At 46.3% G+C, this 24,146-nt stretch overlaps 1 protein-coding gene across 4 annotated transcripts; it reads left to right on the top strand.

The window, feature by feature from the left end:
• Positions 1-6,668: 6,668 nt before the first annotated feature.
• Positions 6,669-22,482, top strand: LOC122440652 (cytochrome P450 4F2). 4 transcript variants are annotated; one of them, XM_043467164.1, is made up of 13 exons: positions 6,669-6,713; positions 7,065-7,293; positions 9,203-9,347; positions 12,120-12,173; positions 12,268-12,395; positions 15,274-15,395; positions 16,260-16,530; positions 17,987-18,053; positions 18,219-18,348; positions 21,292-21,425; positions 21,521-21,585; positions 21,742-21,824; positions 22,225-22,482. In XM_043467164.1, the coding sequence occupies exons 2-13, from the start codon at positions 7,096-7,098 to the stop codon at positions 22,400-22,402; spliced, it is 1,575 nt and encodes a 524-aa protein (XP_043323099.1). In that variant the 5' UTR covers positions 6,669-6,713; positions 7,065-7,095; the 3' UTR covers positions 22,403-22,482. The 4 variants fall into 4 exon arrangements, with proteins under 4 accessions (XP_043323099.1, XP_043323101.1, XP_043323100.1 ...); XM_043467166.1 differs by having other exon boundaries at positions 6,698-6,713; positions 7,095-7,293; XM_043467165.1 differs by having other exon boundaries at positions 6,706-6,830.
• The last annotated feature ends 1,664 nt before the right edge of the window (positions 22,483-24,146 follow it).

Here is a 24,146-nt window from a genome sequence, read left to right as displayed (position 1 = left end):
TAGCCCACCAGGCTCCTCTGTCCATGGGATCCTCCAGGCAAGAATACCGGAGTGGATTGCCATTTCCTACTCCAGGGGACCTTCCCAACCTAGGGATTGAATCTGTGTCTCCAGCATTGGTAGGCTGGTTCTTTACCACTGAGCCGCCAGGGAAGCCCTTTTGATGCCCAACACAATGTAAACAATATGTAAACATTTGCTGGTGCACAGCAAATTCAAGTTTTGCTTTTTGGAACGTTTTGAACTTCCCCTTCTCCCCCTGAATCTTCTTGGATTGGGATTGGCTGAATCTGCAGATGCAGAATCCCCAGATATGGAAGGCTAGCTATATTTGTCTTTCTCTAACTTATTTCACTTAGCATAATGCTGCCAAGTTCCAACCACATCGTCATAAACAGATTTTCCTTCTTTCTCCTGGCTGAATTATATTCCATTATTATCCATTCATCCACTGATATTGTGAGTAATGCTGCAATGTAGATCAGAATGCACATATCTCTAGGAAACCCTCATTCCAATTTTGCTGGACCATGTGGTAGCCTTATTTCTAATTTTTTGAGGAACCTCCATACCGTTTTCCATAGGTGTCCTGTCATTGAAAATTCTCATCATTAATGTCTGAGAGTTCTGGTTGCTCCCCATAATCACTGTCACCTGAAGGTGTCAGTTTTTCCCCAGCCATTCTTATGGGTATGCAATGATATATCACAGTGAATCTGGCTGCCAATGCAGGAGACGCAAGACACAAGGGATTGACCCCTGGGTCAGGTAGATCCCCTGGAGTAGAAAATGGCAACACACTCCAGTATTCTTGCCTGGAAAATTCCTTGGACAGAGGAGCCTGGTGAGCTATAGACCATGGGGTCACAAAGAGTCAGACACAACTGAGTGCACACACACACATACACACACACACACACACACACACACAATAACTAATGATGTTGGACATTTTTTCATGTGCCTGTTTGCCATCCATATACCTTCTGTGGTAAAGCATCTTTTCAAATCTTTTGCACATTAATTTTTCTTGAATTCTCTACCTTCCAATTATTGGATTTTACATAAGTCCTTTATCGGATATATGATTTGCATGTCTTTTTTTCCAAGTGTGTGCCTAGTCTTTATCTTATATTTCTTTTGCAAAGCAAAATTTTTAAATGCTTATGAAGTGCAATTTACCATTTCTTTCTTTTTATAATTTATGTTGATGATGCTATATATATAAGAATTCTTTGTTTAACTTACGGCCCCAAAGATTCTCTTCTAGTTTTTTCTTCTAAAAGTTTTATATTTTTACATTATTTAATTCCATGATTCATATTAAATTGAATTTTGCATAAGGTATGACATATAAGTTGACTTTTTTCCATGTGAATGTTCAGTTTTTCCAGTACCACTTATTGAAAAGACCGTCTTTTGTGCTTTGACTTGCCTTGCTTTTTTTTTTTTTTTTTGAGTTATGGACTCTCTGTTCCATTCAATTGATTTGTGTCTAGTCTTTGGCCAGTATCATCATCACCCAGTCATGATTACTGCTGTTTTATAATATGTCTCAAAAGGGATCTCGTAAATCCTTCAACTTTATTTTTCTTTTTCAGAACAATTTTGGCTATTCTAGGTCCTTTGCATTTTCATGAAAATTTTATAATCATATTATTTCTACAAAAATTTCTCCTGCGACTGTGATTTCTCAGAGTTTGTAGATCACTTTTAGGAGACTTAAGATCTTACCAATATGAGTCTTCCAGTCCAGGAATATTGTATATCTCTTCACTAATTTGGGTCTTCTTGGATTTCTTTTATCAGCATCTTGAAGTTTTCATCCTAGAATTCATGCACATATTTTGTCAGATTTATACCTGAGTATTCGACTTTTTCCAGTTAATGGTACTTGAAAAAAATGGCATTTGAAAACATTTTCCAATTGTTCATTGCTAGTGTACAACAGAGTTGACCTATTTTTTCTGTAGGGACCCATATAGTAAATATTTTAGTGCTTGCAGGCCATATTCAGTTACTCCTCCTCCCCTCCCTTCCCTTCTTTTACAATTCTTTTAAAATATAAACTGATTCTTTGCTTATATATCTTACAAAAACAGGCCACAGGTCAGATATGGTCCATAGACCATAGTTTGCTAACCCCTGGAATATAAAAATGAAATTAATTTTTTATATTGACCATGTATCCTGAAGTCTATTGCATCATCCCAGTGGAATACAAATAATGCTGTTAATACATCAATCTTAAAAAAAAAAAAAAACTTTGCTTCATCCCACTTTCCTACCAGTTAATGCAGAGTTTCTTTTCCCCACCATGGAGCTAAGCCCTTCAACGAGTTATCCATACATAAGTTTCAAATATTTCCTCTCCCACTACAAATGGATTTTGACTTTCCACTAAGGGCTGTGATGGTGAATGAATGAGAGAGAGGAGGAAGGGAGGCATGGGGTCATAAGCCTCCTGTTTAATTCTCAAGACACACTCTGGCCTGGCCCAGTGATTGGCTTCTGTGGGGTACCCATTCCTTCCCTGAGTGTGTTGGAGACTCATTCTGCTAGAGGATTCAGCGACAAGCTCTAAGGCATTCAGTCTCCATTAGTGTGTGTGTAACTCTGTGACTATGTGTGGGACTGTGTGTATGCCTAGGTGTCACTGGATGATGGTGTGTGTGTGACTGTATGTATGTAACTGTGTGCATGGGTACATGCATGAGTGTAATGTGTTTTGCACATGTGTGTGCACATGTGTATGAGTGTGTATGTAAATGCAAGCACATGTGGGTACATGTCACTGTGTTTTTATGTGTCTATGTGCAGACAGTGTGTATGCATATGTGATTGTTTATGTAACTATGTACATGTGTAAGAGTGTGAGTGTATGTATCTTGAAGTCACTGAACCACTCTAATAGTCCACACCATGTTATGCTCCTCACATCAACAGCTGTGGGAGGCTCCTGCCTCTGTCCCCAGCTCTCAGCCAAGCAGTACTAGAAGGACATTACGGAGAAATAAAGCCCTTAAAAGCAACCCTGAATAAGGACTGGTGGGTGCATGTTTTCTGTCTCCCAAGGACTGAGACTCAGGTGCCCACAGTGTGAGCTTTCTCGCTGAAGCACCCTTTACCTGCTGCCTTCCCTTCACAGTCTCTCTTCCACAGTGCCCTACTGGCATTTCCTGGGATCACTTCCCAAAGAAGCAACTTGCATTAGAAGCCTTGCCTCAGCATCACCTCAAAATAAAGTATTTACACTTGAATCCTTTCATCAGGATCTACTTCCAGAGAATGCAAACTAAAACACACACATAAGCATACTCCTGCAAACACAACAGCCTATTATTATTCCCATTTTGCTGAGGAGAAATATGAGGCACAGAGAAGGCAAGTCACTTCCCCAAGGTCACACAGCTAGAAAGGGACAATTGACCATGAGTCATCTGTTCCCAAGCAAGTGCTTGTACCTTTCAAGGGAGTAAAGAACAGTGTACATTCATAAACTTCAAGATAGCTGATGTCCATGCCAGTGGAGACCAAGGCTCATGGCGGGTGTCTCTGTCCTCCTTCTGTCATAAAATAAGTGAAATAAAGGCAATTATTCAGGCTTAGTGATGACTGTGAGCCTGAGAGTATTGTTATTAGCACTTAATTCATTTCAATTTATTTGAGTTTCACATTTGATTTTGTTTGTCATTACCCTCAATTTTGGGGTTAGACATTGAGGCACAGAGAGGTAAAGAGACCTTTACCAGATTCACTCCGTGGGGCCTGATTTCGCAACTGAAGTCCTAGTTCTCAATCTCATTTCTCTCTGGTTTCTACAGATCCTATGTATCACTTACTGCCACCTAGGTGGCATAGCACGAAGCAAGCAGTCAGCATGGTATTATGCACAAAGCTATGAATTCTTCCTCTTAAAAATATGATTTGTAATTACATAGATTACCAGTCATAATGAAAAATGCTCTGCAGGTTTTATCTAAGAAAAGGAAACAATTGGTTAAATGTAGACATTTAGCAGAATCATTGTTCCTCCTATTCCTCCCTTCCATTCCCGGTGTCGGGTATAATTTTTCAACATTTTCCATTCCTATGAAAACACGGACATGCACATGACTGGTCTGCTGAGGTGTCCTATCCCTTTGGTCAATGTAATAATCGGGTTCTGGCAGAGACCTCAAATGAGCTACATAAGAGTTGGTTTAAGTAGGGGCCATTTACAAAGTATGAGCTCTACAAACAAGGACTATTGCATGCCATTGGTTCTACAAGCATTAAGGCATTAATTGAGGAATTAAGGACTGTCTTTCCCATACTCTCCTGCTCAGCAGCTCCTCTAGGAGCCCCATCTTTCAAGTTTTCTGTCCACCTGAGACCACCCGTCAGAGCAAATCTGGACAGGATCAAGACAGGGCCAGGAGGAGATGGTATGTACATTGAAGATCCATTGGGTGGTGCATTCAGAATATGGTTGTATGATCCAACCATGTGGTGATACAAGGACCTCAAGATATCGCCCCACTGGGGTCACCATATTGCCTGAGGTTCCATCATTATAAATGTCCCTGGATTAACCGAGCATTGTCCCTTATATGTGGGAGTAGAGCAGCATGTCAGAGGGGAAAGGCTTAGTTTTGGGGATAAGGCAAACATAGATTCCTTCCAGCTCAGCAGCTTAGGCTGAGGCTTGCCTTCTTTGAGCCTGAGTCTACTCTTGCTTTAAATAGGTATCGTCCCTCCTGCCATCCCTTGAGTCTCCTGCCTGATCGCAATGTGTTGGCCAGGAGCACCAAGGGAAGGAGGAAGTATTATCTTGTTGCAGAACATCTGATGCACAATAGGTATGCTTTATATACTGTATACTTTATACAGAACACCTGACTCACAGAGAGAGCATTTTGTGCACAGTACCTGGCACACAGTAGGCATGCTTCATGAATACCCAGCACACCGTAGATGTTCTTTGTGCAGTATGCTGGCAACTCAGCAGGCGTGCTTTATGTAGAACACCTGGGATACAGTAGAAAGGATTTGTTTAGAGTATCCAGCTTACAGTAGGCACGCTTTATGTAGAGAACCTGACACACAGTAGGCATATTTACATAAAGCACCGAGCACGCAATTGGTGCTCTTAACATAGAGTACTTGGCACGTAGCAGGGATGCTTTATACAGAGCGCCAGGCACTGAGTAGGCTGCCTTCTGGAGAGCATCCAATACACAGTAGGCATGCTCCATTTGCAACAGCTGGCACAGCGTGAACCAGATTTGTGAGCAGTACTTGGCATACAGTAGATAGGGAGGAGATAAAATCAGTCAGCCCTAAAGGAAATCAACCCTGAATATTCATTGGAAGGACTGATGTTGAAGCTAAAGCTCCAATACTTTGGCCACCTGATATAAAAAGCTAATTCACTGGAAAAGACCCTGATACTGGGGAAAATTGAGAGCAAGAGGAGAAGGGGGCAACAGAGGATAAGATGGTTGGATGGCATCACTGAATCAGTGGACATTAGTTTGAGCAAACTCAGGGAGAGAGTGAAGGAGAGGGAAGCCTGGCGTGTTGCAGTTGATGCGGTTGCAGAGAGTCAGACATAACTTGACAACTGAACAACAGCAAGATGCATTTTATGTAAGCACCTGACACATAGTAGGCGTGATTTATATAGAGTTCCTCACACACCATATGCATGCTTTTTGAGGTAACCAGCACACAGTTTTACATACAGTTCTCCACACAGAAGAGGTTTACTTTACATGGAATATTGGCACAGAGAAGCGTGAGTACTAGGTGACAGGCCTTCTCCCTCATTCCATCTTTTGGGGGGATCCTGATCTTCCCATCTTATTGTGGGACTCTCCTTGGTTCCTCTCTCAGGCCCTCATCTAACATCCCATTTGCCAAATGGGAAGACTGAGCCCAGGGAAGGTCAGCACAGCCCACAGTCAGAGTGAGGCTGCCCACTCAGAAGCTCCCGACTCTGTCCTCTGCTGAGTGGATCTTGTTCTCTATGAGCCCCTTGCAGCCTTACCCTCAAGCCTCCAAGTGCCCTCTTCCAGCTGCAGGCTTTTTATCCCATGAGTCTGATGCAGGCAATGCCCATCCGGGCTAGTTTCTCTGCTCCTGCTCCCAGAAATCATGTCTCAAAGAAGGCCTCGGCTGTTTGGAGGAAGGGCTTGAATACCTTTCCAGGCTGTGTGACCCAGATGGTAGAAACTTCATGTCTTTGAGCTTATTGATTCTGTGCTGAGAGATGGTGCACCAAGCCCTCCTGGCCCTGCATGGAGCGGAGCCCCAGACATGTTTTGGGATAAGGCTGGGGCCAGGTCCTACTTACCTCGCACCTGAATATACATACTTTTACCTGCTGTACCCTGACCTTGGAAGGGCAGGGCTGGTCGTAAACTGGAAAGCCAAGAATCACCTTTGCCCATACCCCAATGTGCCCACATGGGACATACTGAATCCTGAGGACTCAGGGTCAACAATGTGTGATTGTGAACTGGTTCACAAGCTGCTTTTAATAGCACTGTGCTCCCCCTCCCCCGCCTTCTATTTGGGCAGCTGCCAGGTAGGGAGGGTGTAAGCAGGCTCCAGGGATTGGCTGGCTCAGCCTGGCCCCTGGCAGCTTCCCATAGGTTCAGGGGCCAAATAAAGCCATCCCAGGAGGAGAGGAGAGGAACTTGTGTGAGACAAGCCGCTCTTGACAGAAGGTGCCAGGCTGGGGGTCAAAAGGCTGGGTGTCCTGGCCCAGGGTGGGGAAGGCTGCTACCCAAGGCAGGGTGGCTCCAGGGAAAGAACTGGCCTGGGAAATGAGTGAATCCCAGTGGGTAACTAGCACACATTCTTTGTGCTTGTTTGTATGTGTCTTTCTGTCTCTATATTTCCCTCTTCCTCTGAATTTCTGTTTCTCCCTCCCCTCTCCCAGCGCCTGTCTGCCTGTCTCTGAGCCCTTCTTGCCGGTCCCCAGCACTCCCCATCCCTCCCCCTCACTCCCTTGCTCCTCTCCCTCTATCCATCTCTGCCTCACAGCTCACCATTACTGCCTCTTCCTTCATCCTCAGGACTCAGCCTCCACTCTGACTGCCCCACAGGATGCTGGAGCTGAGCCTGTCCTGGCTGGGACTCGGGCCAGTGGCAGCCTCCCCGTGGCTGCTGCTGCTGTTGGCTGGGGCCTCCTGGCTCCTGGCCCGCATCCTGGCCTGGACCTACGCCTTCTATGACAACTCTCGTCGCCTCCAGTGTTTCCCACAGCCCCCAAAACGCAACTGGTTCTTGGGTCACCTAGGCCTGGTGAGTGTGGGCAGTAGGATGGGTCTGGGGGATCAGGGTGGATGGATTTCCCAAGAGTCAGGAATAGGGCTCAAGTTTGGACTGGGGTCTAGGACGGCAGAGAAGACAGGGAGGCCAGGGAGCCCCTCTTCCCTCACTCACTCATTCCCCTGCTCTGCCATCAAGACCTTCCCCACATCCTGTCCTTCCAGCCTTAGCCTGCTTTAGGGTCCATCTGTTGCCTGCCTTGCACACGTTATTATATCTCTGAGGCCGGGCTGCACAGAACCTGGTTCCCTGGCCCTTCCAGTCTCCATGGTGGCCTTAAGACCTATACAAGCATGCTGTCCAGGGTCTGCTCTGCATGTGGCCCCATTCCTGTGTCTTTTCACTCTGGGTTACAGCTTCCTCACAGGAAATAGCTATCACTTCCCCATTCCCACCTACAGGAGGAGAGCTCCCAACCTCTCCCATTCCCAGGACCCCTTCCTCTAATCCTACACCCTGCCCTTCCCCCAAGATGTCCCATTAGGCCCCTCCCCCCATCTGGATAAAGTTGGCTGCTCACTTCCTCTTTCAGAAGCCTTCTTAGACCCTCCTCCACACTCACCTATCTTGTGCCCCAGACTTGGACCTTTGACTTGGTCCTAGTCACAATTAATTAAACAGTTAATTACCCAATTACTTATTAACACATCCCAGTTTGATGATCATTCTGGGGAGGAGACACTACAGTGCCCTGTCCAAGGCTGGCACAAAGTAAGCACTCAAAATAAACATTTGATGACTCTGGCGATGAACATGCCATCACCTCCCTCAGTCAAGGTCAAATGGAGGGGTATCCAGCTCCACCCATTTCCCAGGCAGCTTCCCTCTCCTGCCTGGGACAAGAACTAAACTTGGAGAAGGACTTATAACAATTACTGTTCATTAAGGCAAAATTCATAGTATGGATGTCCAAGGCTCATTGTGAAGATTTGCTGAGATTCTGGGTCTTGAAATGGTCTCAGCAGGTCCTGGAGGCAGCAGTAATGTTACAAAGTGCCTGTAGTTCTGCATTCCCCACAAGAACTTGGCCGTGGGGGCCATTCTTCTTTACACTTCCTTCCTCCAGCCCCTCTTGAGATGTGACCTCGGCTGAGTCACGCTCCCTCTATGGACCAATCTCATCTAGTGCTTTGAATCCTCACCTTAGGACTTTGGGGAGAGGGGAGCAATGCACGAAAGTGAAAATGATCTATGTCACCTGCCTAGAGCACCTGGGGTATTTGTCAGGTTTGAACGGGGCATTATGAGGAAGAGGGTGCTTTACCAGGAGAAAATCCACACTTCTTCCCCTTTGAGGGGATGTGGCATCCGTTTCTTCATTTGTAAGTGGCACAGTTGAAAGCATTGTCCATAGAAATAGACAGGATGCACTCTGCACAGAGACTGGCCAGCGAGGGAGTTCCTAGGTCACAGTTCCTCACTGATTAATAGGCAGAGGTCATGTCTGTCCCTGGGGTCAGGCAGGGCTAGAAGGTCCCAGCTCTGCAGATCCTTTCCTATGCAAGGAAGCAGAGGCCATGTGGACTGGCCCAGAAGTAAAAGGATGTGGGGCCAAAACCCAGGGAGAAGTCTGAGGCCACCCTGACATCCACAAACCTCCCCATAAGGATTTCCTCCTGTGTCTACCCCTGGGGCTAGGACAACTCCCAGGACCAGAAAAATTTGCCTTCTCAAACCAAAGTCCACCTCCCTGTTGGCACAGAGCCTGGCTTCTCCCTGTGCCCTGGGATACAGCCTTGGGACTTGGAGAGCCTCCAGGTCCCTCCCTCCCCCAGAGGGAAGGAGGAAGCAGAGATTCCCTCCATCTGTGCAGGATCCCACACTCTGTCCACTGCAGTGGAACTCTCCTTCTGCAGAGTGATGGCCCTTACCTTGATCACAGGTCCCCCCCACGGAGCAGGGCATGAGCAAATTAACTGAGCTGGTGGCCAAATACTCCCAGGGATTTAGGGTCTGGATGGGTCCCATCACCCCCATCATCGTTTTCTGCCATCCTGACTTGATCCGGATCGTCGCCAATGCTTCAGGTACCCAGGCAGAGCTTGTGGTGGTGGGTGCCATGACACCCCTCTGGGCTTCCAGCCCCTCCCTGCCAAGCTTCCATGTGGCCCATACAGGACCCCAACCCCCTCCCCTCCTCTCTCTGCCATCTTCCTCTTTCCTTCATGTATCCATCATCCCCATCTCACAGCCTCCTCCTTCCTCCCTTCTCCCATCGCCGTTTACACCCCACCCTGGTGTCCTGGGTGAAAGACACCCCCAAACGTAAAGACTCAGATTAGGGCAGAGAGATCTGTGACCTGGTGTGGTCAGGAATTGGCCAGAGGGAGATGAGCTGCGCAAATGCAGAGAAGAAGCAAGGTTCTCTGCTGGGGGATGCTGGAAGGCTTCCTGGAGGAGGAGTTGCAGAAACTGGATCTGGAACAATGAGCAACAATTTTTAAAGCGGAGGATAGAATTATGCAGTGGGCATCCATAACATTCCAGGCCCCCTGCCAGGCATGTCCTCACTCCCACCCATCCCCAGACTGAGAGCAATGAAGGCCTGTGGCTGGTGGAAGATCTGGGTTGCTATTTCCATGGCTATTTACCTCTCTGGTGCGTCGGTTTCTTTGAGCCTATCCTAGGGCTTGCACACTTCTAGTTCGGTGTCCTCCTTCTCCAGTCCCCAGAAATCTTCCTGAGGAGACTTCACCCCACCCTTGCCCCCTTCCCTTGCCCTCTGCCCCTCCCATCCACAGACAGATCAGGCAAGCAGGGCAGCAAGCAGCGTGTGACAGAGACCTGGGTTCAGACACCAGCATGCTGGGTGAGCCCAGGAAGGGCCCATCCTCTCTCTGCCTGCCAACACCTCCTTTAGCTGTTAATGGTGGAAATGCAACCCTACATGATCTATCAAGAGAAAGAAAATCAACTGGTTGTAAAATCCCAGGTGGGTGTCTTCAAGTCCAGGTGGACCCAGGTCTTAAACAGTCCATCAGAGATAGATAATCTGAAGACAAAGAAATCTTTCTCCATCATTTAGTTCCGTGTTCATCCGTGACAGCATCACTTTCATTCTGGTAAAGATGAAACCCAGAAGTTTCATCTTCTGGGTTCAACCTTCATGGAACAGTGAGCTCATTCACAACACTTCCAGGAAAAGATACAGTGTTCCCTTTCATTTCTTTTGCCTGGGTCATAGGACCAATTCCTGCATCCCTGAAACTCTGAATTCCATGTCTTGGGGGCACAGTGTCCTCTGAGCTACTATTTTGGAGCTAAGAATGCAGGCCCTGGATTAAACAGTCCTAGACTAGTGTCTCAGATTTATTATCTGTAAGAATGTGGGTAAGTGACTCCATCACTCAGAGCATCAGTTCTTATCTGGAATAAGGAAATGGAAGAGAAATCAGGGGCACATCGTGTTTGGAATCCAAATGGGGCAAGGCCATTTCTTTCCCCCCACCCAAGGGGCCCCAACGGTCATATATGGAGGATAAGGGGAAGGAGACTGCAGGAGGCTGAGGACTAAGGAGTTGCTGTTGAAGGTAATGCATAGGCTCAAGTCGGGATCACTTTCCTACAGGTGCTCCCCTCTGGCATCCTAGAAGAGTGTGAATTGGGTCCTATTTGTTCCTCTCCAGATTCAGAGCTGGGAGGAAGGTCTCCTGTACATACAGGGCCTGGCCAGCACCACCAGTGCTGCTGGTGGGTGGGGCCCTGGCACATGATCATCTGCACCTTCCACTCCACCCTCATCAAGCCTGTGCTCTTTGCTCCAGGTAGATCCTTGGCCACAGCTTGTAACCTGTCATACTTTCTGTGTTGCCTCTGGTGTTCAAGTGACCAGGATGCAGGCGGCGGGCATGGCAAAGATGCCACTGTCTCCCACTGCAGAATGCCACCTGCCTGACCTCCAGGCATGTCTGTGCAATATCTGCTGAATGGCCACATCTGGTCACATTCATGTTTCTACCTTGATTCTGGTTACAGCTGATATGTATTATACCTGGTGACACCTGCTGTATTTTATAACTGAGCTCAGAGATGGTCTCAGTCACCTCTGGGGCTCAGCTGTGGCCAAAGACATTTGAGGCATCTTGGAGTCTCTCTGGTTCTTGTCTGTGATGCCATTAGAGACCGTCTGGTTCTCCCGCTGGTCCCTCCTGGGGCACATTTCGGATTTATCTGCAGTCGGGGGCTCAAACCCACTCTGAGGAATGCCTGAGACCTTCTGTGAGTCTTGCCTGATGCAGGTCTTAGGGTGGGTCTGGGTCTTGCCTGGTTCAGGTCTGTATCATCAGTGTATTCAGGCCACACTCAGGTCAGGTCAGATGGTCCTCAGGTCCACGGCAGAGTGCTGTGTCCTGTCAGGATGTGTCACACACTTTGGGGCTGTGTCCAGGCATGTTAACACATGGAGCCATGTCAGACGTCTCAGGAGGGGTCACTGCTGGGGCAAGTGTGGGGTCCTTGGTCCCCATAATGATGTTTTGTAGAGTGCTGGGTTATGCTTGGGTGTTCAGAAGATGCCATGTCAAGGAATGCTGGGCACGTTGCGTCGTGTTGGGATGTATCTAAGCACATAGAGTTGTGTCTGTGGGCTCTGCCTTTGCTCTATTCCATGCTGTAGCCTGTCTGGCTTCCCCCTCCCCTCACACCCCTTCCACATTTCCTGTGCTCTTGGCCCCATTCTGCTATGGCTGGCTTGGAGGGGGAACGCAGATTCTGGGTTGGGATCCTCCACTGCCCAACAAAAGCCCCTTCCCTCCCCCTCTCCTTGGGGAGAGGACCCTAATGGTTCTCATTCATGTCAGCTGCCGTCGCACCAAAGGACGTGATCTTCTATGAAGTTCTAAAGCCCTGGCTGGGTGAGTAACTATTTGCAAAGAGGGTTGGAGATGACCTTGGGGACCCAGGGGAAAGTTCTGCCTTTTTCCCACTCCCCGTGCCTGTCTCTGCTAGGGGATGGGCTCCTCCTGAGTGCTGGTGACAAGTGGAGCAGACACCGTCGCCTGCTGACGCCCGCCTTCCACTTCAACATCCTGAAGCCCTATATGAAGATTTTCACCAAGAGCACAGACATCATGCACGTGAGTCACTTGAACCCAGGGTCCCAGCTGGAGTCTGGGGGACACGGAGACTCATAGGCATCTTGTCTATAATTCTGGCTGTTGTAAGTGACTTTGAGTCCATTGTTCTTCCTTTCTGAGCCTCAGTTGCTTTGGCTATAAAATTAGTATAATGTGATCCCTGCTCACAGTCAGTAGAGATAACATATTGGAACCAGGTCCCTGGCACATAGTAGGTGCTCAGAAGGCATTAGTTTCTATTCTACTTTGACAGAAGCCTTGGAATCTTGAGGCATGCTTGATAATAATAATGAACATTGGGCTAGTTATTTCTAAGTAATAAATCACTTGAAAACAAGAAGGATTTTAGTGTTGACAACAAAGGTCAGCCCAGATGGCTCAGCAGTAAAGAAGCCTCCTGCTAGTGCATTAGCCACAGGAGACACAGGGTTGATCCCTAGGAAGATCCCCAGGAGGAGGAAAGGGCACCCCACTCCCATATTCTTTGGGGGATAATCCCTTAGATGGAGGAGCCTGGGGTCACAGAGAGTTGGACATGACTGAGCACACAGGTGCACTGACAGCAAACCTATGAGTCAGTTGTTTGGTTCTTCTAGATGGAGACGGGGTCACTCATGTGTCTGTGATCAGCTGTGGGTCTGATGGTGCTGCTCTGCACCCTGCAGGCCTGCAAGCCACAGAACTGAAGCAGGAGCTGGAGTAAGACAGAGACATCAGTGCTTTAATGGATACGGGGATCTTGCATGTTTGAAGCAAGGTCCTGGAGTGATACCCCACCATGTGCAGCAGACAGCAGGAAGGGCATGGCAGAAGTCTTCCCTACCAGGGTGGGGAGTGGGAGGTAACCAGCTGTGGGGGAACTGATGTCAGGTTGTTTCACAAGTTACCAAGAAAACTAGTAGAGGAGCCCGCCCCCTTACTACTGCTTTAATAAGCTATTGTGATGGAAATACTTTGATGTAAAGATGAGAGCAATCACTATCTGGGGGTGAAGACAAGTATGTAGAATTTACTCATTAGGCTCCATGATTAAGAGGAAAGGTCTGTCATGTGAATAGTGTGTAGGTGAAGCAGGAACTGGTCAAGCCTGGGATGTACAGAGAACAAGAGGATAGCTGTCTTGGGTGGCCTGACCAAAGAGATAGGAAGCATTGCTGGTCTGGGTCAGTCCTCTCACAGGTTTGAAGCTTGGTTGGCTGTAAGCTGATCTAGCATGACCTCAGGTAGGGTAAATAGACTTGCTTTCATGTGATTCTCTGCCTTCAAAGGGCATCTCAGGCTGGTTCAAATGGCAGAGGCAGGGTTTGAGAAGACTGAGAGGAAGCTGCAATGTGCCTTGGGGTCTAGGTTTGGGTTGGTCATCTCATCATTTTCACCACAGTCTGTTGGCCAAAGCAAGTCCAAGGCCAGCTCAGGATCAAAGGATGCTGAAACAGGCTCCACCTCCAGGTAGAGTTATTGAAAAATTACATTGCAAAAAGTTTGGATACATACATAGGGAAGTGAAGAATTAGAGGTCAGGCTTTTGTGAAGTGCCTGTAATTTCTCCATGCTTGCGAGCTGACAAGGGAGCTTGTTACTGTTTCCTGGATTCTGCCAGAATATGTGAGACTCCTGGGTCACAGGCAAAGGTTAGCCCAGCAAACAACACGTGCTTCTTATGGGTTTGCTTTCTTCATCCAAGCCGCCAAATCTCATGCAAGTGACATAGGTGGGCTTCTATGGATGTCTGCTCATGTAGCATGCTTTATCACAGGGGAGGGAGTACTAGGTTTAGGGACTCTACGACTTTTATAGCCAATAGAAACAATCCTGATATTTGTCCAGGAGGAGTCACTACCTCACTTCTCAAGCCTGTCTGCTACAAACACAACTCTGAGAAATGGGCCAGGTAAAGAACATCAGGGCCTTCCAATTTTTTGGCCTACCCAGCAAAAAAGTACATGGATATTCTGGGCCTATGAAAGATTAACTCTTCTAACATAGGGAACATCTTCCTAATCGATTTATAACAATGAAGATGATAAAACCTAACATTTGTTGTTGTTGGTTGGTCAGTCACTAAGTCCTGTCTGACTTTTTGCAACCCCGTGGACTACAGCACGCCAGGCTTCCCTGTCCTTTGCTAGCTCCCAGAGTTTTCTCAAACTCATGTCCATTGAGTCAGTGACGCCATCTAACCATCTCATTCTCTGTCATCCCCTCCTCCTCATGCCCTCAATCTCTCCAAGCATCTGGGACTTTTCCAATGAGTCCGCTCTTCACATCAGGTGGTCCAAGTATTGGAGCTTAAGCTTCAGCATCAGTCCTTCCAATGAACATTCAGAGTTGATTTCCTTTAGGATTGATTGGTTTGATCTCTTTGCTGTCCAAGTGATTCTCAAGAGTCTTCTCCAGCACCAAAATTTGAAGCATCAATTCTTCAGTGCTCAGCCTTCTTTATGGTCCAGCTCTCACAGCCATACATGACTACTGGAAAAGCTATAGCTTTGACTATAAGCACCTTTGTAGGCAAGGTGATGTCTCTGCTTTTTAATACACTGTCTAGGTTTGCCATAGCTTTTCTTTCAAGGAGTAAGTGTCTTTTAATTTCATGGCTGCAGACACTGAATAACAATTGTTAGCACTTAACTTTATTGAGAGTTTACCAATGATATATAAGTATCTAGCATATAGCCAGGATTCACAAACCCAGATCTCCTGGCTCTCAGCCATGGAGACTTCATATACTAATAGTAACACAAGCCCAGTCTTCCCTGGGGCTGGGTGCCTGGGACCAGGAGACAGAGTCTGGGGGAGTGCATCTTGGTGTTTGGGATTAAGGAGGGGCACCAGGGAGGCAGTTCTCAGCCTCAGCTGTGTCTTCTTCTCTGTTCAGGCCAAGTGGCAGCGCCTGATCAAAGAGGGCCACACCCATCTGGACATGTTTGAACACATCAGCCTCATGACCCTGGACAGTCTGCAGAAATGCGTCTTCAGTTACGACAGCAATTGCCAGGAGTGAGTCTCAGCCCAGGACCTGGGAACATAGACCCACGAGAGTAGATGAAAGAGGGAGGACTACCAGGGTAATCAGAAGAGTCTTCCTGGAGGAGGTGGCTCAGAGCTGGATGTTGAAGGACGGGGAAGGGGAAGAGAAGGAGCTATTCCTGCAAGTAGGTAGAACTGTTTGATAAAGGCCAGGTGGTTATAATGAACAAAGTGTGTGCAATAGTGACGAGACACTTTGGAAATGAGTTTGGAGGAGTGGGCAGGTTATATCTTAAGGGCATTTGAAGCCAGACAAAGAGGATATGAACTTTATCCTGAGGTTTCCAGGAAGCTATGAAAAGTGTTTCAGAAGATGAGAGTCATGGTCAAATCTGAGCTCTGACACCTGACTCAAGAGAAGACTGACTATAATATAGACCTGGATGGTGTTGACAATGGATCTAAGGAGAATAGGGAAGTGAGAAAGTGAAAGTGAAGTCATTCAGTCATGTCCGACTCTCTGTGACCCCATGGACTCCTCTGTCCATGGGATTTTCCAGGCAAGAGTACTGGAGTGGGTTGCCATTTCCTTCTCCAATTGACCCACTAGCAGAAGATCTGAGCTGAGTGGACAGTTTTGGAGAAAAAGGGCAGATACTGGGTAAGAGAGAGAGGAGAAGCTGAGCTCTGGCTGCCTGGGGTATGAAGGCAGCTCACAGAGATGGGAAGTGGGTTGAAAAGAGTCTGGAGCATCACTCTCCTGGATCATCACCATACTGGAAGCTATGGGCCCACCTGTTCTTGGAGCCTCAGTTTCCTGAAGGTAGGTAGCCTTCGACTTCCGGGCTTCAGGTGTTTTAAGTTGTTCCATCCCTTCATGCTCTCATTCTGCAGGAAGCCCAGTGAATATATCGCTGCCATCTTGGAGCTCAGTGCCCTTGTTGCAAAACGACATCAGGAGATCTTTTTGCACATGGATTTCCTGTACTATCTCACCCCAGATGGGCGGCGCTTCCGCAGGGCCTGCCGCCTGGTGCACGACTTCACAGATGCCGTCATCCAGGAGCGGCACCGCACCCTCCCCAATGAAGGTATTGAGGACTTCCTCAAGGCCAAAGCGAAGACCAAGACTTTGGACTTCATTGACGTACTCCTGTTGACCAAGGTGGGCTCCTCTGGTTTCTTATTCAAGGAGTAAAATAGACCTTGGGAACTTGATTTGATCAAAGAGCTTGGACTGGATGCAGAGGGCACTGGGGAGCCATGTGAGATGCTCATGGAAGGGAGGGGTGGGTTAGGATAAGTTTTAAAGATGATCAATATGGAATACTGCCTGCAGGAGGGCTGCTAAGTCTGAAATTGTGAGGGGCCTAAGATTTCACTCTATTTTCAAGTTAATAAGACAGGATATGTGCATATACATGTGTGTGAGCTCAGTCACGTCTGACTCTTTGCAACCTCATGGATTGCTCTGTCCATGGGATTTTACAGGCAAGAATGCTAGATTGGCTTGCCATTTCTTCCTCTAGGGTACTTTCCCGACCCAGGGATCACACCCACATTTCCTTGTATCTCCTGCATTGGCAAGCAGATTCTTTACCACTGAGCCACCTGGGAAGCCCCACATGTCTGTATACTTGCATATGTATAAATACTTGTATGTATATACACAGAACCCTAGATAAGTGCAACCTATGTATTATTTATAGCAGTAACAGTAGTCAGAGTAGAATTGTAGCCCTGGTTTCCCATCCCCAAATTCCTTTGAGGGCACCATGACGCTTCTATCTTTACATGCAGCCATGCTTTCATGGAGGGGAAGTACTGCCAAGTTTTGAATTCTAGAACTCTTTTTTTTTTTTGACCACCCCATTTGGCATGCTGGATCTTAGTTCCCCAACCAGGGATGGAACCTGTGTTCCCTGCAGTGAAAGTGTGGAGTCTTAACCATCATACTGCCACTGACTTTCTGAACTGTAGAACTAATGCAAGATATATGCTCCCTTCTCCCCTTCAGGGGTGGTCAGGGAGAGAGAAAGAGAGAAAGAAAAGAAGAAGGGAGCAGTGAGGAGGGAAGGAGGGAAGAGGAGTGGAGAAGAGATGAAACAATATGAGACAAGAGTAGAAAAGACAGACATTGCTCTGGAGTTTAAACAAATCCTCACTGGAAAGAAATTGAAGTCTATAGATCCACAGGTTTATAACCCATTTCTTATCTTCAGGAGAGAAAAGGAATCTCTGAATTTACTGGGTTGCCAAAAACCCAAACAAACTTTTTGGCCAACCCAATACAATTATACAAAGTGAGCAAATGGCACTGGGGCAATTCTCAATCTCTAGTTTATAAGTTAAGTTTCCATTCAGTCATCCTTTAACCCAGGTTGCATCATGTAGAAACATGAAAACATTTATGGATCTTTGATTCCATTCACCAGGGACAATTTAAGAGGCAAAGTGGTCAAGAGGAAGTCTGTGTGGTGGACCCTCTAGTGATAGTGTCCAGGAATTCAGGATGGCCTTGGGTTTCTATATGGATGATGGAGATGTTCAAAGATTGTCTCAGGTTAGACTCAGGTGCCTTCAGAGCTGGTGTGATTCTAGGGATCTTGCTTTCTCTCCAGGATGAAGATGGGAAGGGATTGTCAGATGAAGATATCAGAGCTGAAGCTGACACCTTCATGTTTGAAGGTGAGAGTCCCAGTATGTGACTACAGAAGGGGAAAGACCTTGCTGAATGAACCCTGGGCCACCCTATCCCTCCCCATCCTCTCCATGGGCCTTAATGTGAGGGAGCTGTCCGTGCTCTGGTGCTGAAGTAACCCAGAGACCCAAGCCTGTCTGGCTGCCCCTCAGGCCATGATACCACAGCCAGTGGTCTCTCCTGGATTCTGTACAACCTTGCCAAGCACCCAGAATACCAGGAGCGCTGCCGGCAGGAGGTGCAGGAGCTCCTGAAGGATCGTGAACCTAAAAACATTGAATGGTAAGTCCAAGTCTCCTGGTCTATTTCTGAGCCCCTCTCATTGGCTCTGTAGAGAAGAGAGGGTTAGTTGGTTCTGTCATTGTTGCTTAGTAGGAATACAATCAGAGACTTGGCAGGATCTAGTACTCAGTATGGATAGTATGGCAAAGTTTGTTGGCTTTTTGGACACAGTCCTGGATTTCTGAGATAATTAACAGCAAGTGATACAACTTAGCACATATTCAGAAAGTGAAGTTCCCCTCCACTCTCTTATTTTTCTCTCAAAATAACATATCTTCAAAAACCTTCATTCCCTGAGTGTTTGCTCATCTCCTGCCCCATAATTCCTCATGTTGTGTAGTCCAGGATTCACAGGGAACTTTTAGGGACTAAACCCATTCAACTCCTGTCCAGAAACACCTGGATCTTCATCCATCCAGTCCCCATTTAGGAAACACTGCCAAACTGCCATCCTATCCCCAGTTCTATGCCATCTCCAATTCATCTCAGCCCCATTCTGTATCCTGGAGACTCAGGAAGGACCAGAACCAGTCTTTATCTTTCAGGAACTCCCATTCTGGTGGAGGAATAGTATCAGGTCAGAACACTTCCAGTGTACACAGGCAAGGCTGGGATGTGGAGCAAGAGAGGAAAAGTTGAGAATGGACAAGAGTGCCCCAGATGAAACCCTGAAAGATGATGAGTAGACATTTGGGTGCATTTGAAGTGCAGTTAAGTCAAGAAGACAGTCAGGTAAAAATTAAATAATGTGGGGAAAAGGAGAGAGAGACAGGGAGAGGGAAGAGAGTGAGGGAGTAGGTTTAATTGAATGTATGATTTGCTTGTGGAAAAGAGATTACATCATAATATTAACATACACTATCCTAGAGTGTGGAATGAATATCCATTTTTGCATATTCACATTAGCCTTTTAAAAGGCGTAGCCAAAAAAAATAAAATAAAAGGCATATCCATTAGCATTTTAATAGTCTAAAACTTTAGTATAAAGATCTTATGCAACATTTGCTAAATTAATCCTTAAGTACTCTTGTTGCTATAGTGAATCATATACTCTAGTTGGACTGAGAACTTTAAGTTCATTTGGAATACTGACATTCACATGTCTTGCTAATTCTAATGCATATATTTTATATCATCATCTTTTCTTACATAATCTATTCCGTATTTCAAATTTTAAAAATTAATAATTTATGGATGTAAATTTCTTGCCCAGTGAACATAGCACTCAGCTAAACCTGGAGTCTCACACCAATAGGAAATATAAAGATTATTTGATAAAAATCTGGAACATGTAGGGAGCTCCATGGAAAAAGTGAATTCAACCTGCTCTTATGTCTTATACGAAAATAACATCTACATGAATCAAAGATTTTAAATATATAATTAAGGAGTCTCAAGGTGGATGGAGGAGCCTGGTAGGTTGCAGTCCCTGGGGTCGCTGAATGAGCGGCTTTGCTTTCACTTTTCACTTTCATGCATTGGAGAAGGAATTGGCAACCCACTCCAGTGTTCTTGCCTGGAGAATCCCAGGGATGGGGGAGCCTGGTGGGCTGCCGTCTATGGGGTCGCACAGAGTCGGACACGACTGAAGCGACTTAGCAGCAGCAGCAGCAGCAGCAAGGACTCTAGAGAAAATAATGGGCAATTATTTTATAGATCCAGAGTAGGAAATGCCCTATTTTTGACACAGGTCCCAAGAGATGTACAAGAAGAGATTGATATGCAGTTACATGAAAAAGGTACAGAGCAATGTGTATAGTTTATAGTATGCTACTATATAATTTTTAATGCAAAACAGTACCCATGGAAGAATACATAAAAAATAACTATTAGTCTTTCCCATTCTATTGTTTTCCTCTATTTCTTTGCACTGATCACTGAGAAAGGCTTTCTTGTCTTTCTGTGCTATTCTTTGGAACTCTGCATTCAGATGCTTATATCTTTCCTTTTCTCCTTTGCCTTTAGCTTCTCTTCTTTTCTCAGCTATTTGTAAGGCTTCCTCAGACAACCATTTTGCCTTTTTGCATTTTTTTTCTTGGGGATGGTCTTGATCACTGCCTCCTATACAATGTCACAAACCTCTGTCCATAGTTCTTCAGGCACTCTATCAGATCTAATCCCTTAAGTCTATGTTAAGAATTTATCATATAGTATCGATACTATGTATAAAATAGATAACTAATAAGAACCTACTGTATAGCATAAGGAAACTATTCAGTGCTCTGTGGTGACAGAATGGGAAGGAAATAAAAAATGAGGGGATACATTCACTTTCCTGTACAGTAGAAATAAATAAAATGTTGTAAACCAACTATACTCCAATAAAAACTTTTTACAAAGGAATTTAAATCACCACCCAAAATGAAGGAGATTAAAGAAAAAGAATTCAGTCTCCTTACTGAATCTTCAATGTCTATAAAAGTTTTCCAGTGAATTCTCTTGTTTACTAAGTATAAAATCACTGTCTGCCAAAAATGACATATTCACCCCCATTTCAAATGGCATTATGCTCCTTTATCCCATCTAATTGCATTAGCTAGTGTCTCTAGTGCTGTAATAGATAAGAGTAAACATTGAATTTGATCTTTTACTCATTTGCCTTTTGACTTTGCTGTCTTGCCATAAATAATATTTTGTTTTTATACAAATTTGTAAATGTGTTTCTGATTGGCTCTTCAACGTTTTGCAAAATATCTCACTAAACTTTTTCTGGTATTTCTATGACATTGCTTTTTTTTCTTTATTTTTAAGAACCATTTTTTTGATGTATGATGGACAAAGAAAAAGCTGTACATAAATAATGTACACAACCTAATGTGTTTGGAGATATTTAAACCAACAATCCAGTTTTGTTATAGATAGAGAGGGTCTTATGAGGCACAAGGAGGGCTGGTTGTGTGTCTCTATTTTTGCTCCCTGGATAACTGTCATGGGGTTTCCTAGGGACGACCTGGCCCAGTTGCCCTTCCTGACCATGTGCATCAAGGAGAGTCTGCGGTTGCACCCCCCTGTCACGGTCATCTCCCGCCGCTGTACCCAGGACACTGTACTTCCAGACGGCCGGGTCATCCCCAAAGGTGCCCACAATGACTAGGAGAGGAGGTTCCTGGTGAGAAAGAGGGGCCAGTCAGGCAGGTGGGGCCTAGACCTGACGGCCCTTCCTCTTCCACAGGTGTTATCTGCCTCATCAGTATTTTTGGGACCCACCACAACCCAACTGTGTGGCCAGACCCTGAGGTGATACCTCCCCCACCCCCCACCTCCCTTATCCTTGTCCACTCCCCTCAGGGGACCCAGGGGAGGGTGCAGGGTTCTGACTTCTGACAAATCAGCCATCACCTCCCCCTACTATACAAACATCTGCCAAGTAACCCTGTCTTTTCTTGCCCCCAGGTCTTTGATCCCTTCCGCTTCGACCCAGAAAACATCAAAGGGAGGTCGCCTGTGGCTTTTGTTCCCTTCTCTGCAGGGCCCAGGTGAAGACAGCGGCCATCTGAGATGGGGGTGGAGAGGTGGGGGTAGGGGACTGGGGGTGAAATTCCAGGTTAACTGTGGGGGCCAGGAAGGGGGAAAACTTTAAGATGGTCGCTTTCTCGCCCCTCCCCCCAGGCATTATGGTAAGGGTCTGGGGAATGGTGGTGGGCTCAAGGAAGGGTTCATGGTGTGCTGAGGGGACCCGCTCCCCTGTCTACTGGTCTGAGTTCAGCACTGGAGAGTGGACTAGGGTCTGGAGATATGCAAACCCACATAGGGTTCCAGGCATGGTTAGCTTCTTTATACTATGGGTGGAAATGGGGGTTGTGGGCCAGATACCAGGCGCTTTGGGGTCCGGGTGAGGGTTCCAGGTGCAGTCAAAGCCCCCACTCCCGCCCACAGGAACTGTATTGGGCAGACATTCGCCATGACTGAGATGAAGGTGGTCCTAGCGCTCACGCTACTGCGGTTCCGCGTCCTGCCAGACAAGGAGGAGCCTCGCAGGAAGCCAGAGCTGATCCTGCGCGCGGAGGGTGGACTTTGGCTGCGGGTGGAGCCACTGAGCGCAGGCCAGCAATGACCCATCACCTTCTTGCCTGGGATCCATCGTGATCCTAGACACCTCCAGATTCCCAGGAATAAAACTGTGCTTGTCATTTCTGTTCCAGTCGCATTGATAGCCAGCAGGGGCGCCTGGGGCTTGGGAGGATCCAGGAGGGTGGGCGTGGCTGTGAACCTGGGAAGTGGGGGAAGGAGGGAGGGGAGGGGGAATGGGGGCAGGTATAGTTATGAAAGCTGGAGCTCCATCTTGGATCATGAGGACAAGACTACTCCTTAGGGAAGGTGGAGCAGATAGCTAGATGTAGTCAGGATCAGATGTCCCTGGACCCACCATTCCATCCCTACAAAAGTCACCATTCCAGTCTGCCATTTACTAGCTGTTTGGTTTGGGGAAAATCATATCACTCTCTAAGCCTCAGTGTCTTTATTACATAACAGTAGCCACTTCATTGCCATGTTGTGAAGATTTATAAACAAGAGTGTGCAAATGACTGACAATATCTGGTAAGCATCCTCAATAAGTGTTCATTTCCTCCCTTTGTTTTGCATCATTTTCTCAAACTTAACATGTTTTAAAGTTACATTTAAGTTTTCGGACTTATGAGAACCTGCTGTTGAAGAAAACTGTCATTAGAAGATTCAGTAAATTCAGAATCTCCATAATTACATGTTACATAGTTACAAGCTGCTTTGATGTGACACTAGTCTGAAGCTAGGAGACGAAAAAAAATTTCCCCTCAGGGGAGCATGACCCAGGATTTCGTGTTCATCTAGAAGTTCTAGGAAGTGGGGGTCAAGAGGGTCCACAACAGCACAACAGTGAGAGGTGGTGGAGGGGGCAGGCGTGGGGCCGTTTCCTTCAGCATCTGGGACAGCGGCTGCTCCAGGACTGGCCCCCCTCAGGCTGTCAGGTGTCCTGGGATAGGGTCAGTCTCAGACCCTTTCAGGGGCTAGAAGATTCACTGGTTGCAAAATAAGAAAGAAATATTGTAAAAATGATACAAGTAAGTATTTAACACACTCTAAGCTGAAAGTTGCATATATTTTTCTTTTTCTTGTGTTCTTTAAAACGTTTTTCTTTTCCCACAAATGATACCCTGTCATAGAAGAAACTATAGATAAGAAAAAGTAACAAATAAAAATCATATCCATAATCTAAACATGTCAAAGTAATCTCCATTCATATTCTCTCACATATTCTGCTAAATTTAAAATTCTATGTAATCCTTGTTTTTGCTGTTCGGTTGCCCAGCTGTGTCCAGCTCTTTGTGACCACATGGGCCGCAGCACATGTAATCCTTATAGCAGTAAAAATTTGACCTTGTATCTAAATGTATTACATTTACGTGTAATCTCCTTCTTTTTTAAACTTCTTCTTAATAATGCTATTTTACTGACTAAGAGGGCTTCTTCAGTGGCTCAACAGTAAAAAATCCACCTGCCAATGCAGGAGACACAGGTGTGATCCCTGGAGGAGGGCGTGGCAACCCACTCTAGTATTCTTGCCTGAAAAATCCCATGGACGGAGGAGCCTGACAGATTAAGTCCCTGGGGGTCTCAAAAAGTCAGATATGACTGAAGCAACTGAACATGGCCCAGCACTAAGAAGCACATGGAAATGTACCCAACATCATTAATTGTTAGGGAAATGCAAATCAATGCAACAATGTGATATCAGGTCGCACTCACTAGGATGACAAGACTATAAAACAATGGAAAATAACAAGTGTTGGTGAGGATGTGGTCATTGGAATCCTCATACA

The sequence above is a fragment of the Cervus canadensis genome, chromosome 4 (genome assembly GCF_019320065.1).
Source record: "Cervus canadensis isolate Bull #8, Minnesota chromosome 4, ASM1932006v1, whole genome shotgun sequence".
Lineage (NCBI taxonomy): Eukaryota > Metazoa > Chordata > Mammalia > Artiodactyla > Cervidae > Cervus > Cervus canadensis.
This window is presented reverse-complemented; position numbering and strand designations above follow the sequence as displayed.

Coding starts and splice junctions, on each gene's coding strand:
- LOC122440652 (XM_043467164.1), top strand. CDS start 7,096: ATGCTGGAGCTGAGCCTGTCCTGGCTGGGACTCGGGCCAGTGGCAGCC. Junction 9,348..12,119: donor GATCGTCGCCAATGCTTCAG/GTACCCAGGCAG, acceptor CATTCATGTCAG/CTGCCGTCGCACCAAAGGAC. Junction 18,349..21,291: donor GAACCTAAAAACATTGAATG/GTAAGTCCAAGT, acceptor GGGGTTTCCTAG/GGACGACCTGGCCCAGTTGC.